General features: G+C 38.5%; 1 protein-coding gene across 2 annotated transcripts in view; it reads right to left on the bottom strand.

The window, feature by feature from the left end:
* The window catches only part of LOC131323101 (G-type lectin S-receptor-like serine/threonine-protein kinase At2g19130), a 59,643-nt gene extending 43,833 nt beyond the window's left edge, over positions 1 to 15,810 (bottom strand). For both annotated transcript variants that reach the window (XM_058354730.1, XM_058354731.1), the window contains exon 1: positions 14,400 to 15,810. In XM_058354730.1, the coding sequence (XP_058210713.1) occupies positions 14,400 to 15,743 (1,344 nt within the window). In that variant the 5' untranslated portion in view covers positions 15,744 to 15,810. The remainder of the gene's footprint in view (positions 1 to 14,399) is intronic.
* Positions 15,811 to 15,969: the final 159 nt, after the last annotated feature.

The raw sequence follows: 15,969 nt of genomic DNA, 5'->3' as shown, positions 1-15,969 counted from the left end.
ATCCGATGGACTTAAATGAGCTCGTTGAGTTAATTGTTAGGAAAACCTGAATCAACGGAATGACGTGAGCAGACTATAAATACAATGTGACACCTTACCGACTAAAATAAGTTGAAAACCGTAGTGGACCCGTAGTTGATGCGTGAGGTATGGGTTTAACTTGAAGTTGGAAATCAAATATGAGAATCAGATATACGGGGTCTCGAGCACCCGGAACGTGAATTGGATATACGGGGTCTCGAGCACCCGGAATGAAAATCGGTTATACGGGGTCCCGAGAACCCGGAATGAGAATTGGGCGTACGGGGTCATGATCACCCGGAATGTAAACAGGGTATACGGGGCCCGGTGCCCGGAATGTCTCTAGATCTATCTTGCGGGGTGACGTTTGTGAAGAGTTCCTTGTGTGCTTACCTAAGACCTATGGGAAATACATGGGATACTAAGTTGTTGGGATGTAAATCACATGTAGTGGATATGTGTGCGGATTGTGACTTGTGTAAGAAGGGATTTGAAAGACAATAATAGATCGTTTGACAAGAGTAAAGTGTTTATTGAGTTCATCACATCTGACATAGTGCTTGTGTCTTATCTATGCTCCTTCGTCATTCGAAAGTTTGTATCTCATCGGCATCTCTCATCTCATTTGCATATAGAGTTTGCGTAGACTTTTCTACTGGGCTAGTGTAGCTCAAGCCTTATATTATTTTCAGGTACTAACCCGGAACCATAGCTTACATGTCTGGAGTGCTTGGAGTGTGGACATACCCCTTTTTGAAAGCTAACCGAAGGAGTTACTATTTATCTTTGTAAATTTTTTTTGTAAGATGTATTTGTAACTTAAGTTGTAATTCTTTTGATTAAGGAATATTTGTAAACTCTTAACTCTCTTGATACTTGATACTTAAGTTAATTTGGGCTGTTGAGCCAATGATGTAATATTTTGGGAACTATTGGACTTGAAAATGCAATTACGGAAATGACAATACTGGACTCTTTTGGGTATCGTACGAAATAATTGCGAGGTCTTATTTATGAAAATCCTTTATAATTATGTTAAAAATCGAGGGCGTGACACTTTGATTGCAGCCTCACACTAAAAAAGAACATGCGCAATTGATTCTTCCACTATACCACAACGAGGACAAACTGGGTTAAGTCTGATTTTGTGTGTCGCCAGTGCTAAATTTGTTGCCACCACATTATTAAAACACTTCATGATAAACATCTTTACCTTCGGATGAAGTGATAGTCCCCATAGCTTCTTCCATACTGTAGGTAATACGTTCGACGAGCTTGTTTGCCCCACTTGAAGGTCGCGACGAGAACTTAAGCCTTCCTTTGCTAAACGGTAAGCTATCTTGACTGAGCAAGTTCCATTCCGGGATGGGTGCCAAATTTTACGGTCTTGTTGGCTGGTATAACTAATAGGGATGGAAAGAATCGCATCTGCATCCTCATGATTGAAGGTCTCACGGATTAGAGAAACTTTCTAGGACTTCGTAGCAGGATCAATAAGATCTGCAACTTTCTCAATGCCCTCTCTTCTTGGTGTAGTTCCATCAATTCTGAAATCTGTATTCTTAGATAACCAAGGGTCCTCCTAAACATGTATATCTTTCCCGGAACATACTTGCCATCTCCATCCCTTGTCAATCAGTTCCCTGGCCCAGACTATGCTCTTCCAAGCCCATGAAGCAGTGCTACTAGCATTGGCATGCCGGAATGATTTATGTGGGAAATACCTTCCTTTAAAGATTTGTCTAAATAGAGAGGATGCACCATAAATTAGTCTCCAGCCTTGTTTAGCTAACAGAGCTTGATTAAAAGTCTCCAAATCACGTAGCCCCAAGCCGTCATCACCTTTGCATCTACTCAGCTTTTCCCACTTGATCCAGTGAATTTACCATTCCCCCTTCTTAGAACCCCACCAGAATCTCGCTATTTCGGATGAAATTTGCTGCAAGAGAGTTTTAGGCAACCGAAAGCACGACATAGCATATTTAGGGTGCGTCAAAAGAACTGATTTCAACAAAACATCACTCCCCGCCTGATTAACCTTGGACTCCTTGTAGCTCCGTAGACGCTTTGTTGTTCTATGTTCGATGTATTGAAAGAGATCACGCTTGGAGCTCCCAAGGAAAACACTGGAAGCCCTAAGTATTTTGCACCGTACGCCTTTATCGATATGCCCACCTTTGCTGATAAAAGATTCCGAGATTGGACAGGAGTGTTAGGACTGGAAAACACTGAAGATTTATCTTTGTTTACTTTTTGGCCGGAGGCAGCTTCATAGGAACCAAGGATCTGAGACAAAGCCTCGCTATCCTGATATGTGGCACGACAAAATACAATAGAGTATATTATATAGTACATATGTATACTTGTACTTCAAATTCAACATTGTTTCAACTGTCGTAAATTGAAGTGGGTGGAACGAATTACTTAGATTTTTAGTACTATATTTTAATCAGTCATTTCGCTATCAATAAAAGAAATTTATAGTTCAATATTATAATAACTTATCTAACGTGCAAAACTTTATTCACGTGTCGACAACCAATTTAGTTGATTTTTTTTATAAAATTGATTAAAAAATAAAGCCTGATAAAGTGATCAGAGATTAGATTATCGGGTGCGATGTTATGTGAAAGTGACAGGTACACTTCGAACTATGCATGCATTACGAAATACTAATAGAACTATTAATGGATACCAAGCCTACCAAATAAAAACAGGCTTCACTTTATGTTATCAACTCCAACCCAATTAAAGTTTTTATTTTTCCAACCCGTCTAACTAGTCCATTTATTTTCTTTACACATACTACTCAATTTCTCCAAAATATAATTCTCCGAAAAACATAAATCAAGTAACATACCGATCACAAATAAGAGTTCATAGAGCATAATTAGTGCCAAATGTGAGTTAACTACTTTGGATTTGTCAAATTTGTTACATCATCCAGACAAATAGATGTCCAGACCAATAGATATGCATCGAGAAGGAGATCATGGCTTTTTGGGATAGCATTTCTAAGGATGGAGGTCGTAATATGGCTAGTCCGAGTAAGCGCAAGGCTTGTAGGCAGAAATCAAGGCTCAAGGATCTTGAGGATGTTCAAAGTTTTCAGGCCTCCGAAAAATATGCAAAGACATGAGTGCAAAAACAATCGCATACCAATGAGGATAGTCTCAGCAATTCTCATGGGTTTCAAGCACCACAACGTCATGGGTTGCGCTAGTATCCTTTATCTGCTCATTATTCTCTAACGATTTCTCGCAGGTGCCCGAGAGGTTTTATTCTCGTATGTGTTCGTTAAGCTGCTTTCGAAATCCTACGGGAATAGTCAGCGTTCTTTTATTGTTTATTTTTTTGGCACACATTATATTTTTAATTTCTTCCTAGTACAATAGTAATAATTGTGAACAGATAAAAAGTGATAAAACAAGGAAAACGATGTTGACCAGATCAATGCTTCCAGACATTTTATCTTAAAAATATGTATAGATGTTCATTCCGGGATCCAAAGGAAAATTCAATTGAGCAATGCCAAGGGAGAAAGTGCCACTTCTTATGGATGTTCACACCATAAAAGACATGCTACGGGTGATTATTAAGTGCTCCTAGAGCACTGACACGTGATGGCCGGTCGAAGGACTTTTTCTATTACACATGCGTGTTGGAGCCAGCCACATATTTGATGGTGAAGTCCACACAAATATGTGATGGCGAAGGTTCTTAAAGCATCATGTGACGGTGTCGGTGGTCCAAGAACAAGTAATAATTTTTCCATATCTACCCCTTAAACCCACAAACTGCCACAAATCAAACCCAGAATCTACGTTTCACATCAGGTCTATGACGAATCAAAGACCCCATTTTAATGAGCAGCCATGAGAGGCCTATTTGGGTATTTTTCATTGAGGATGAAATCCTTAAAAGAAAAACGTGTCTGGATATATTCAATTAGGGAAGAGATTTATGGAGGGATGGAAAAATAAAGCAAATAGAAAATCTAGGAGCAAATTAAAACTTCCAGACATAACTGTTTTCAGAGCCATTCGATATTGAATGTGGGACCACGTGCATCAAATGGCTTCAGACGCAATTGTGTCCGACGTAATATTTTTAAGTTGTATTCCTAGCATTGCTCAAAATCTAACCACCGTCTCCAATATATCTTCAAGACGTCTACAATAGAATGCTAGGAAAAAAAGAAAAAAGTGACAAAGCATGAATAACATCCTTCTGCAAAAGTTCCTTCCCAAGGTTCCTAATTCAGTTTCCTATCGTTGTTTAAGTTCTTTTTCCTCCTTATTTGTGATGTTTTCGGCTTTCGTTTTCGTACGATTTCCTATTTTTCCTTTTCCTTTATATTTTCGTGAAAATTCGTAGTATTAAACTACCAAGATAAAAAAATAAAGTATGTATTAATAGATGTAAAAACACTAACAACTCAAGATTTTTTAAGCTTCAACCAACTAAAATAAGGACTCCTTTATTGGGTTCGAGGTTTTGTTAATTAGTGGACATTAGACGAGGGCATAATTGATCTTAGGTTTGCTCCTCACAACATTTCAAGTTCGAAACCTCTTTTTCAGGTGCTATTAATTCCTACGGGGTCAATCCATATAAGACGTGCTCTGACTTTGTTTGGCAACCCCGTAAGTAAGTGGTGGAATTACTTTCCTAAAATTAGTCGAGATGCACGTAAGGTGTCTTAGACACCTAAGTTATAAGAGCATCCATAGTGGAATAATCAAAAGTTACCACATCATCTTTTAGTTATCCATTTAAAAGGTTGCTAAGGTTAGCAATGTAGATGTCCACAATGGCATAATCGAAATTAGATAATCAAAACTTGCCACATCACTTTTTCAACCTATAAAAATCTAAAAATTGTCACCATATAAAACCAATTTTTTAAAAAAAATAGTTTTCAAACTAATAAAAACAGGTTACAAGAAATAGAAAATAATTTTTTGAAAATTTTATTTTGAAAAAGATACTTTTCGGAAAAAGTTTTAAAAAAACAGTTTTTGAAAAAAAAAGAAGACAGTTTTAAAAAAAATATTTTTTAATAAAGAACAGTTTTACTGTTTTTGCAAGAAAAAAAAAACTTCTTTTAAAAATAAGAGAGAGAGAGAGAGAGAGAGAGAGAGAGAGAGAGAGAGAGAGAGAAATGGAAGAGAGAGAAGGTTTAGTTGTTGGAAAAATGTTACTAGTGTTGATTATCCAAGTGTCAAAATTTGATGACTTGCTAAGAGGTTGTTAAATTTGATTATGTCATTGTGAACACTTTTTTGAGAAAATAATGTTAATTTTAACAACTCTATAATTTTGATTATTCTATTGTGGATGCTCTAAGAAAATGGAGGAGGTAGACTGTGTCCACTATTGCTTTAATCTTGGTTGAAGATTCGATATGTGGAGGAAAAAGAACTTTACACGACAATTTAGCATGTCCTACGGGTTACGGCACACCGCATAGGTCACATTTTCCATCATAAAGACTTACCAAACTTCCAGTCTTAAATTCGGTACCACAAAAATTCAATTCTAAGACTGGATCCTCGGATGAGGATATCCTCTTATTGACCAGAAATTCCTCACCACACAACGAAGTCAATGGTTAAAATAAGGCCTCCTTTATTAGGTTTGAGGGCCTTGTCAGTGGACATTAGACCAGGGGATAATGGGTCTTACTGTTAAACCACCTCGGGAAGAGATTGATCTGATGGTCAAGGTTTAAAACTTAGAAATTTGTTCATTCACACGGTTTCATATTCAAAACCTATCAAGTGTTATCAACTCCTTTGGAGGTTTGCCTGGTCGTCAACTTCTGGATTCCGAAATTAATAGAGGTGAGCAAGCTGACTCGAACACCAGATTATGAGATACAAGATGTCCACTATTGCTTTAATCTTGGTTGAAGATTTTGTGGAGAGTAAAAACAACAAAAAGTGGACCGAGATTTTCCCTCTTACAAACTTCCAGTCTCAAATACTACCAAGAAAATTCCATTCTAAGACTGGATCCTCTGACTAGGATATCCTCTAACCGGGGCTTCAAGTCTCATTGTCCACAAATTCTCCACCCCACTGGGAAGTCAATGGTTAGAAGTTAGGCATGCTAGGGGCCTTTTGTTTGACTGCATATTAGTATCGGATTGAATCATTTACACGTCAAATTTGGCCAAATATTCAATGTTATGTTAAAGGATTTACGACCCGAATTGTACCATGTAATCGAAAATAAAATCTTACAACGTGTCATATGCAATATCATAGGAGTGTGGCAATGGTGTTATTAATGTGGTCCTTATTAATCCAGTGAAATTGTATATTCAGTTGTACTATGTAGCATTTCACTATTAGTGGTCCATAAATGCGAAATTTCGCTCTATTTCCTCAAGACTTCGGAAAATACCCAAAAAAGACATTCAAATTTTAGTATAGTCCTCCAGGACTTGGCCCTAGAATTTCATGGATCTAGATAACTTTGAATTTAGACCCAAAAAATAGTCAACCAAACAAATGAAACTACAGCCATTAGCCACAATGCTTGACCCATCCATGCATATTCAGCAGTTATACCAGAAGAGAAGCTATAGAAGTCATGCGTGTAAAGCGACATGAAAAAAAGATCTTACCGATCAGATCACCCATGGATTCAGATTTAGTTTCCATCTCTTTGACCTGTTAAGATGGCATTCTCTTTCTCATGATCTAGAGGAACTTCAGTTTTTGATGTTTGCAGCAGAACCGTATCAGCCCTAAAGTCAGAACTCATATATGAATCACTTAGAGCAATTAACCTTAGAATGAATTAGTGAAAGCTAACCAGCATCACTTGATCAAGGCACACAACCCATTATTGCCAACTTATCCTGAAAAATGAGAAAATGAAAACTTTACGTTAGTTTTGTATTTTAGTTTCATACTATAATAATTGATGTCTTATCAGATTTTTTTAAGGAATGAATACAAACCATACAAAAAGGTACTCCCACCGTTCCTAAATAAATGTTTGGTCCGCAAATATTGACCGTATGACACACCCTATTGTCATACAGCAGAGGTACACCAGGGGACAGTTTTTGCCAAAAACCTCCTTTCTTCTTCTGTTTTTTGAGATTAAGGTGCTAGTTTCTGTTATACATTGAGGGTGTTTTTCCCAAAAGTAATATATGCCATGCTAAATCACTTTTGAATTTACAAAGCATATCAGCCTTATGTTATTACCTGAGATAGATACTGTTCAATTAGTACATATGCATGAACGCCTGTCTGAAACTGCAAATCACCAAGACCAGTGTCGTACGGCACACCAACTTGTCGTACGGTGGAGTCTTTCGTGGAACATTATGTTGGTTTCATTAATTTCTGCAATTAAATACCTATATTCAAGCATGTTTGTTCATACCTATTTTCTGACATGCTATAAATTGTTTGCCTACTATAAACTATTTATGTGACATAAAAGTTAAGCAATAAAAATAATTTTTCAAATCTCACAAGTATTAGTAGAGACCAATTTTATCGGACGAGAGAGGTGTCGTAAAACTCTTCTTCTCTCGTAACCTGGCTCCTGAACCCAAAATTTTCTAATTTCGGTAGACCAAAACCTTTTTCAAGATCAAGGGCAAAAGAGTAACATTTTCTCAAAATATGGTTTCCCATGTGACAATCCAATTCAAAACTTGTGTGGCGACTCTCAGACAATCATTTTTCCTTTTTGTAAACTAAAAATACAAAAAGAGCGATAAAAGGGAAAAATCATTTTTCCAAGCGTCGAGCTCACAGCCGGGCGCGACGCGCCCACGCCGACCTACCCAATCCTTCTACTTTTCAACATTTATTACCCTCAGCAATAACCCTAGCTACCTTTCCAACTCCATCCCACGCCGCACACTCTGGTAGAGGCCTTCTCTCCCGATTGGTACAAGACGCTGGCGATTCTACCGGAAAAAGCCTTCAATCGTCTTCCTTCTCCCGATTGGTACAAGACGCTGGCGATTCTACCGGAAAAAGCCTTCAATCGTCTTCCTTCGCTGTAAGTTTTTTTTCGTTACTCTTTTTCTACTGGAAAGAGGAGTACACACAACAAGCCGAAACGACCAGGAGGAAACAAATTTGAGACTCCATTTGTGGTGTCAATGCATGACTTTCACTAATGGCCTATTTCAGGGAGGTGATGGAGGCAGCAAGCGGGTAGAATTCAAGCAACTAGGATTCAAAGCCTTGTGCATTTGAATTTAAGTCATTTGGTTCTTGCAAGTGGATGCCCCCAATTAAGCATTTTATCGTACACATAGCATGAATGTTGAAAAATGTAAATTCAAGCAACTAGTATTCAAAGCCTTGGATTTGGGTGAGAGGACTGGTTGCTCTTCCTTGCTTCTTGAGCGAGAAAACTGATGAAAAAAACAACTAAGCGAACCCCAAGAAGTCCACAATCATGGACCACAAAATGAATGAGGCTGAAGCATGAACCCCGTTGTTTATTTGTTAATCGAAACTTTGAAAAGAACAGTCAGTTTTTTTGAGGCGAAGAACAGAACCCACAAATCGAATTTAAGTCATTTTATTTAATAATCTTTCGTTACCAACAAAGACAAGCGATATTAATTAGAATAAATAGAGACGATTAATTAAATTGAGAGCGAACGAAGAGATTCTAAGCAACTTGAAATTGTGATAGGAATAGGAAAACAATACATACTTGCGCTTTGAAAGATGATGTGTAATCCCCTGTCTGTATCTGTATGTTTCGGTTCTGGTTCAAGTGAGATGAAGAAGGAGAAGAAGTAAGTAGAATGTGCCAAATGCATGCCAAGTGATGAAGAATTAGGGGAAAATGACTGCTAAGGAAGTGTTTACGTGTTTTGATAATTAATATCCGCCAATGACATTTTCAACTTTAACAAATGTTCTCAGCATGTCCTTGGCGGGGTATTAATTATTAAAACACGTCTTGGGCCGTCATTTTCTCAAGAATTAACCTTAAAACTTACCAGAAGATTCAACAACGTCATTAAAAGAGGAAACTTTGGCGAAAGACCTTGCAGGAGAGAGAGACTACTACGACTAATTCAAAGGAAGAAAAGACCAAATCATATGTTTGTTTGTTTGGTTGGTTTTTTTTTGATCTTGACCAAATCATGTTAGGAATCCAAAAAGCCAGGGCACATCGAATCCAATGTCCAATCCAAAGTTATCAAAAAGGACGACAAGAAAGGTTAAAGAGATGAATAAAGACCCCGTTTCAATAACTAACTTCTTCTTCTTCTTTTTTTACTTTTTTGGTTTTGTCTTTATTTAAATTTTTTTTACGTTTGTTAGTTTTGTACTTCTTCTTTTTTATTCGTCTCGTCAAAATGAATCGGACATTTTTTTTTTTGCTAAAAAATGGTCATACCTCAAAATATTTGGGTAAAAAATAATAATAATAATTTTCTGATTCTTCTCGTCGAAACAAATCTATAATTCACAAAAATTTATAGCAAAACTAACAAACGCCAAAAGAAATTTAATAAAGAAAAAAACGAAAAAAAAAGTTCTAAAAGTATTTAGTGAAACGGAGTTACAGAAAGCTCCGATGAAGAATCAAGATAATAGAGTTGTTCTTTCACTTAAGGGCCACCTAACGGTCCACTAATGGATGGTACTACTTTGAATTGGAAATACAAATAAACTTCATGGAGGAGATAATCATTTCTCATAGGTGGGGGGAGATTTTTTACATTATGTAAACCTCAGGAGGTGTTAGTCAAATTTACCCAATTAATAACGCCACATAAACCTCTCCAATGCATCATCCGATCCTCGTTAGCATCATCATCTTCAGTCCAAACAAACAGAGGAGAAGAAAGAAATCTCCTCCGCTTTTCTTTCGCCAACCGTGCTACTTGCACATATAATTTTACACATATCATGTACATATATTTTTGTGGAGTCCATATCGGGGTCCTACAAAATGATCCGAATCGCTCATCTTTTTTAATATAATTTTTGGAGGGTTTCTGTAAAAAACCAACTCCAATGGATATCGGTAAGGGCTTTCTCAGAATTCCTAGGGCAAAATAGAATGATTCGCCCTACGATTTCTGAGAAAGACTTTACCGATATTCATAGGAGTTGATTTTTTACAAGAATCTTTCAAAAAATATTTTTTTAAAAATGAGCGATTCAGATCATTTTGTGGAACCCCGATATGGGCCCCACAAAAATGTATGTGCAAGATATGTGCAAAATTCTCTGTGTGAGAATCATTTCTGTTCTTTCACTGGTGGCGCCGATGTGGAAGAAGAAGCAATCAGGCCCCTTTGGATATGAAGCTATACATTCATACAAATATGTATATCTATAGATATATATAGGAGAGTATTGCTACAGGTACCGATCGGTACCGTAGGGAAATCGTAGGGAACGGCTGTGCCGGGCCGTCTCCAGCCACCGGACGGGCGATCCGAGCCGTCCAAAAATTCTATAAAAAAAAAACCGAGGGGGCCCACTCGAGATTCAATGGATCCGACGCGTATAGGGTGCTCGATCCAAACACTCCATTTTCGTATATATATGCATGTGGCCCAGCGCGGCCGTCCCTACGATTTCTCTACGGTACCGGTCGATACCTATAGGATTTTCGATAGATATACATAGTAATATATATTTCTATGAACCCTCTTCCTGGGGTGGTGTGCAAGTTGGCAATGGAATATTTGCAAGAGTTTTTGTCTACAAACCCTTTGAACCCTCTAAATATTGTTTCATCCGGGGAGGGTGCTGCAAATTCGTGGATTAGGCCTCCAGTTGCGATCTTTAAGATCAACATGGACGGTTCATGGAAGGAAGACATGGAGAAAATAGGCTATGGTATTGTGGTTAGAGATTCTAGAGGTCTTTTTGTTGCTGCTTCTATGGGTTTTTCACAGTGGTGTGCAAGTTCATCAGTTGCTGAAGCTCTTGCAATTCGACAAGGTGTTCATCTTGGCTTCCAACATGGTTTGGGGTCTATTTTCGTGGAAAGTGATGCTCAATTGCTGGTGAAGATGCTCAATGGCCAGGTTGCAACCAATTAAGAGGTGGACGTGATCATTCATGATATTCAAGCCTTGAACAAAAATTTCCAATGCTGCGGCTTTTCTTTTGTTCGTAAGACTGGTAATTCGGTTGCTCATGTGTTGGCAAGTAAGGATTTGAGTGGTTTGGGGTATAGTCTTTGGACTGAATCCCCACCGTTGTGGTTACTTGGTCCCCTTTCGAGGGACGGGTCTCCCGTCTGATGTATCGTTCCTGACGTATAAATAACAACTGTTATCATTGTGACAAAAAAAAAAAAAAGATTAACAGAGAGGATTGTTAGAATGGGAGAGTAAAAAAGGCTCCGCATCCCCAGTCCTACTTCTTCTGTCCCATTCCTCTCTATGCACCACGTATCCACTCCTTGCTTCCCCTCTAACAGCGTTATTTACCCGGTTAAATCCTAAAACTCCTTTCCTATTCCCTTTTACGTTCCCCAATTCCCCTGTCAGAGAAACTATTCCCCTGTCCCACTGCTATGTTTTGCACGATTTTTCCCTCTGGTATGCACTAACCATACTATAAACATAGTATAAACAAACATTAAGAATATTCCGAATTACCAACAAAAAAAAAAACAAACATTAAGACCAAAAAACATAGAATTTGAAAATTCAAAGTGATAAGTTAGATTGATACATCACAAAAGGACACATGAAGTTTGCTCACTTTTGACAATTAGCATAATAATAAAGATCATAACCACTGCATTCACTTGTAATCTTCACAACCCTGCCAATCACAAAAAAAAAAATTGACAACCCTCACTTGAAGTAAAATCATCATCTTGAACTTTAACTTGGTTACTTTTTTGGTTGCCCTTCACACTGAAATTTATTGAACCAAAAGTCCTCATCCAGTGATTGTAATAATGGAGCCAACAAAATGGGGGTGGAAATACAATTAAAACTGATCGAGATTTAGAATTATATAAACTTGAGGCATGTTAGTGCTACCCAAATACCTGCAGTAAGGGTGGATTTGAATTTAAAAGACAAATAGTAACTTGTTTTTTGTCTTTATTTAAAAAAAAATTGCATTTGTTAAATTCGTCTCAGCGAGAGAAATCGAAAAAATAAAAAATTTTGATCGAAACTCATAATTTTTTTTAAAAATACAAAATAAGTCAAATAAGTTGACTTTTTTTGTCTTTATTCAAAAAATTATGAATTTCGATCAAAAATTTTTACTTTTCCGATTCCTCTCGTCGAAATGAATCAATAAGTAATAAAAATTTAACGCAAAACAAAAAAATTGAATAAAGACAAAAAAAATAAGTTACTTAACTTTTTAATCCAAAACCACCCTAATTCAGTCATGCTGATAGGCACGGCATGAGATGATTGGGTAAACTGGAAAGGTTGGTTAAACATCCGACGAATAGCTGGAACACCCATGCAGCCATGCTAGTTGAGGAGGTGCAAGACTCATATTGCTAAGTTTTTCAAAGTTTAAGAATAAAATGAAGTTAGAGTACAAAAGTGCATATTATATAGAAGTGGGGAACATAAAACTGTAAAAGGGAATAGGAAAGAAGTAATGATTTAATTGAGTAAGCATCGCTGTTAGAGGGGAAGCAAGGAGTGGATACGTGGCGCATGGGGAAGAGTGGGACAGAAGAAGTAGAACAGGGGATCCTCAGCCAGTAAAAAACAATTGGGTATAACAAAAATTGCACTTTTCAACAAGATATAATAGAAAGAATTATTGAACTCCTATATGAGTAAAAATGAATCACAGGCAGAAACAAAAACCACATGCAACACAGGTGTCTAACCACTAGAAATACATGCAGCGGAGTCTAAATAGTATTCTATCCATCCCATTATATTTGTCTGGTTCACAAAACGAAGATATAAAAATAACACAATTTTTGCAAGAAAAAATCAAATTTTTTTCAACAATTCATTAGATATCGTTGAGTTCATTGTAATTTATGAAAGGAAAAAAATTGAACTTTTTATTGAAAGAAATGTATTATTTTTGAGTCCTCGTTTGCGAACTAGACAAATATTTTGAGAGGGAGGAAGTAACAAAAGAGGCCTCACCATGCGGATTAAGGCTTTGCATTACATACAAAAACAAGACAACAAAAAAAGGCAGGAACTACTTTATTATATGTATATTTAGTTAACTGCATAGAGAAGTACTCAGCAAATCACTAATTTCTTCATGATCTTCAAACCGGACTTAATTGGAAATCATTGTGGAAGAAGAGCTATTGGCCCGAGTGAAAGCAGTTGAATGAGCGCTCTTTGGCTGTGAACTCTGTCCAGAAGACGAATCGGTGAAGAAAACTATATGCTCGTGGTTCTCGACAAACGCTTGAAGTGACCGAGGAACCCGAGGCGGGTTCACTTCTACAACCCCTTCAAGTGTCTGTACCACTTGACCCATTGTTGGCCTGTGGTTCTCATCATCTTGGATGCACCAACAAGCCACTCTAGCTATTCGCCTTAGCTCCTCCTCGTCGGCATTCTTTTCCAATCTATGGTCTAATAGGCTAAACAGGTCGCCCCCTTCTACTACGACCCTTGCAGCCCAAGTCGGGAAAAACTTAAACTTCCCATCTTGATCAGATTGCTCCGAATTCCTCCTTCCGGATACGAATTCAAAAAGCATCATTCCATAACTGTAAACGTCAGCTTTGGCTGTTATGGCAACTCCTGATATCCATTCTGGTGCAAGATAACCTCTTGTCCCTCTCATGGTCGTCAGAACCCTGCTGAATTCTCGGCCAATGAGCTTTGCTAGGCCAAAATCCGCGACTTTTGGGCAGAACTCGCCGTCTAGTAGAATGTTCTCTGGCTTTATATCACAGTGAATAATACAGTCCCTGCACTTCTCGTGGAGATAAGTCAATCCTCTGGCCGTTCCAAGAGCGATCTCGTACCTCGTTTTCCAGTCCAAGACTTGCCCCTCCCTTTCGTGGAAAAGATGGGAATCCAAGGACCTGTTCGGCATGTAATCATACACCAACAACTTCTGGTTACCATCGGAGCAGAACCCCCGAAGCCGAACAAGGTTGACGTGTTGAATGGTTCCGATCGTGCTAACCTCCATTCGGAACTGCTTCTCTCCCTGGCTTATGCTTTCCAGCTTCTTCACCCCGATAGTAGTTGAATCGGGCAATGTACCTTTGAACACAGAACCGAAACCTCCTCCCCCCAGTTTCTCTGAGAAATTTTTCGTAGCAATTTGCAAATCTCTGTATCCAAACGCAACCAATGAGCCCTCCATTTTTGTTTTTCCAACAAACCTCCTCTGCCGCTTCCAGATTAGAATAAACACTAGGCCTAAAAGTAGTACTACTGCAACTGAACCCGCAACAGCACCAATAATTATCCCCTTGTTTTCTTTACCCTTCGAAAACTCAGAAGCAGCAAGTCTGAGATAAAGAGTTCTTCCAGTACCATCATTTGGTGAGAGTTGCAGATTCACAAGTTCCCCAATCCAAATCGAACACCCGTTACTATAATAGGAATAAGCAGTGCAAGAGCAGTTATTCAAGCAGGAAGATGCACATTCGGCAGCGCTACTAGAAGCAACAGACAGTGAATTATCAGGCAATCTCACGTTGGGATACTCATGAAACTTATCTGTCGACTCCTGATTAGCAACACTTGTATTCCCACACTGCAACTTATTTGTCCTCGCACACCCACCAGAATAATCTCTCAAATTCCAATCACCAACCGGACTAAACCCTTTCAAACATCTACAGAAGGGCTGTGTAATCTGATTGCAAGCCCCAAATGCCCCACAAAACGCGTAAACCTCGCACTGCTCCCTCGGCTGAGACCAAAACAAGTTCCATAGCCCGGTGGTTTCCAACCAAGTCTGTTGCGTGATTTGCCCCGAAACTTCCATAACAAATCGTGATATAATCTTAGGATCGTACATCGAATACGTAAAATAACTCTCATTCTCATTATCAACGTAGCTGAAATTGTAATTATAATTGAGCCTCATCTCTGGGACCCAACTGAAAATCTGCCCATTCCAAGAGCCACTGCTCCAATACTGTTCAGACCCGTTCCACGATATCACATACTCCTTGGTATCTGCTTTTAAACTCAAAGAAAACAGACCTTGAGATGGGTCTTCCGAATTTTTCCAAGAAGTTAGATACTGATGAGTCCTAGTTCTCTTATTATATGCAATTTTACCCCCAGGCAACCAAGTATTAGTAGGAAAATCAAAACTTTGCCAAATGGGTTGGGTTGAATTAAACCCATCTTTGACAACCAAATTACCATCATCCCCAAGAACAGCCACCACAGAACTTGAAGCGGCGGAGTTCTGATTTGTGGACCAAATGGGTATCTGTGACTCATTGAGAAGAACTAGATTGCCATCCATGATTTTTAACACTGCTGAGTTCTTATCTGAGATGGGTTTATCCCTATTTGCTATCCAAGCTATTGTACGAAGAGAAACTTTATTGTACACAATACAGATGTAGTAGTTGGAGGAGTTACCTGGTTGGTTGTAGAAACCCAATTTGAAGGTTCCATTTGCTGAGACAAGGGTTTGGTCCCCGGAGAGAGACTGGTTTGCAGAAATGGTGTCGGATCCATGGGAGATGGGGAGGTTGAAAGTGAAGAACAGGAAGAGAAGTGAAAAGCTGGAATATGAGTTGGTCCTGACACCCATATCTCTGCCCTGAATTTTGTGCAGAGAGAGAGAGAGATTTGATTCTGTTCAGATCACTAGGAAGAAGAAAGTCTTTACTGAAGTAAAGACTTTATCTAAGAATCCGGTCCATCCGACCATTTATCTCGGTTGGCAACATCTCCCATCCCCATCAGGACATTATAACAGAAATGCTGCTTGTACAGCAGGTTTTACACAGACAGCGCATACAGCGCGCGTTTGGGCC

This window comes from Rhododendron vialii, chromosome 4a (assembly GCF_030253575.1).
Source record: "Rhododendron vialii isolate Sample 1 chromosome 4a, ASM3025357v1".
Classification (NCBI taxonomy): Eukaryota; Viridiplantae; Streptophyta; class Magnoliopsida; order Ericales; family Ericaceae; genus Rhododendron; species Rhododendron vialii.
Note: the sequence above shows the minus strand (reverse complement) of the source record. Positions and strands in the feature narration are given on the sequence as shown.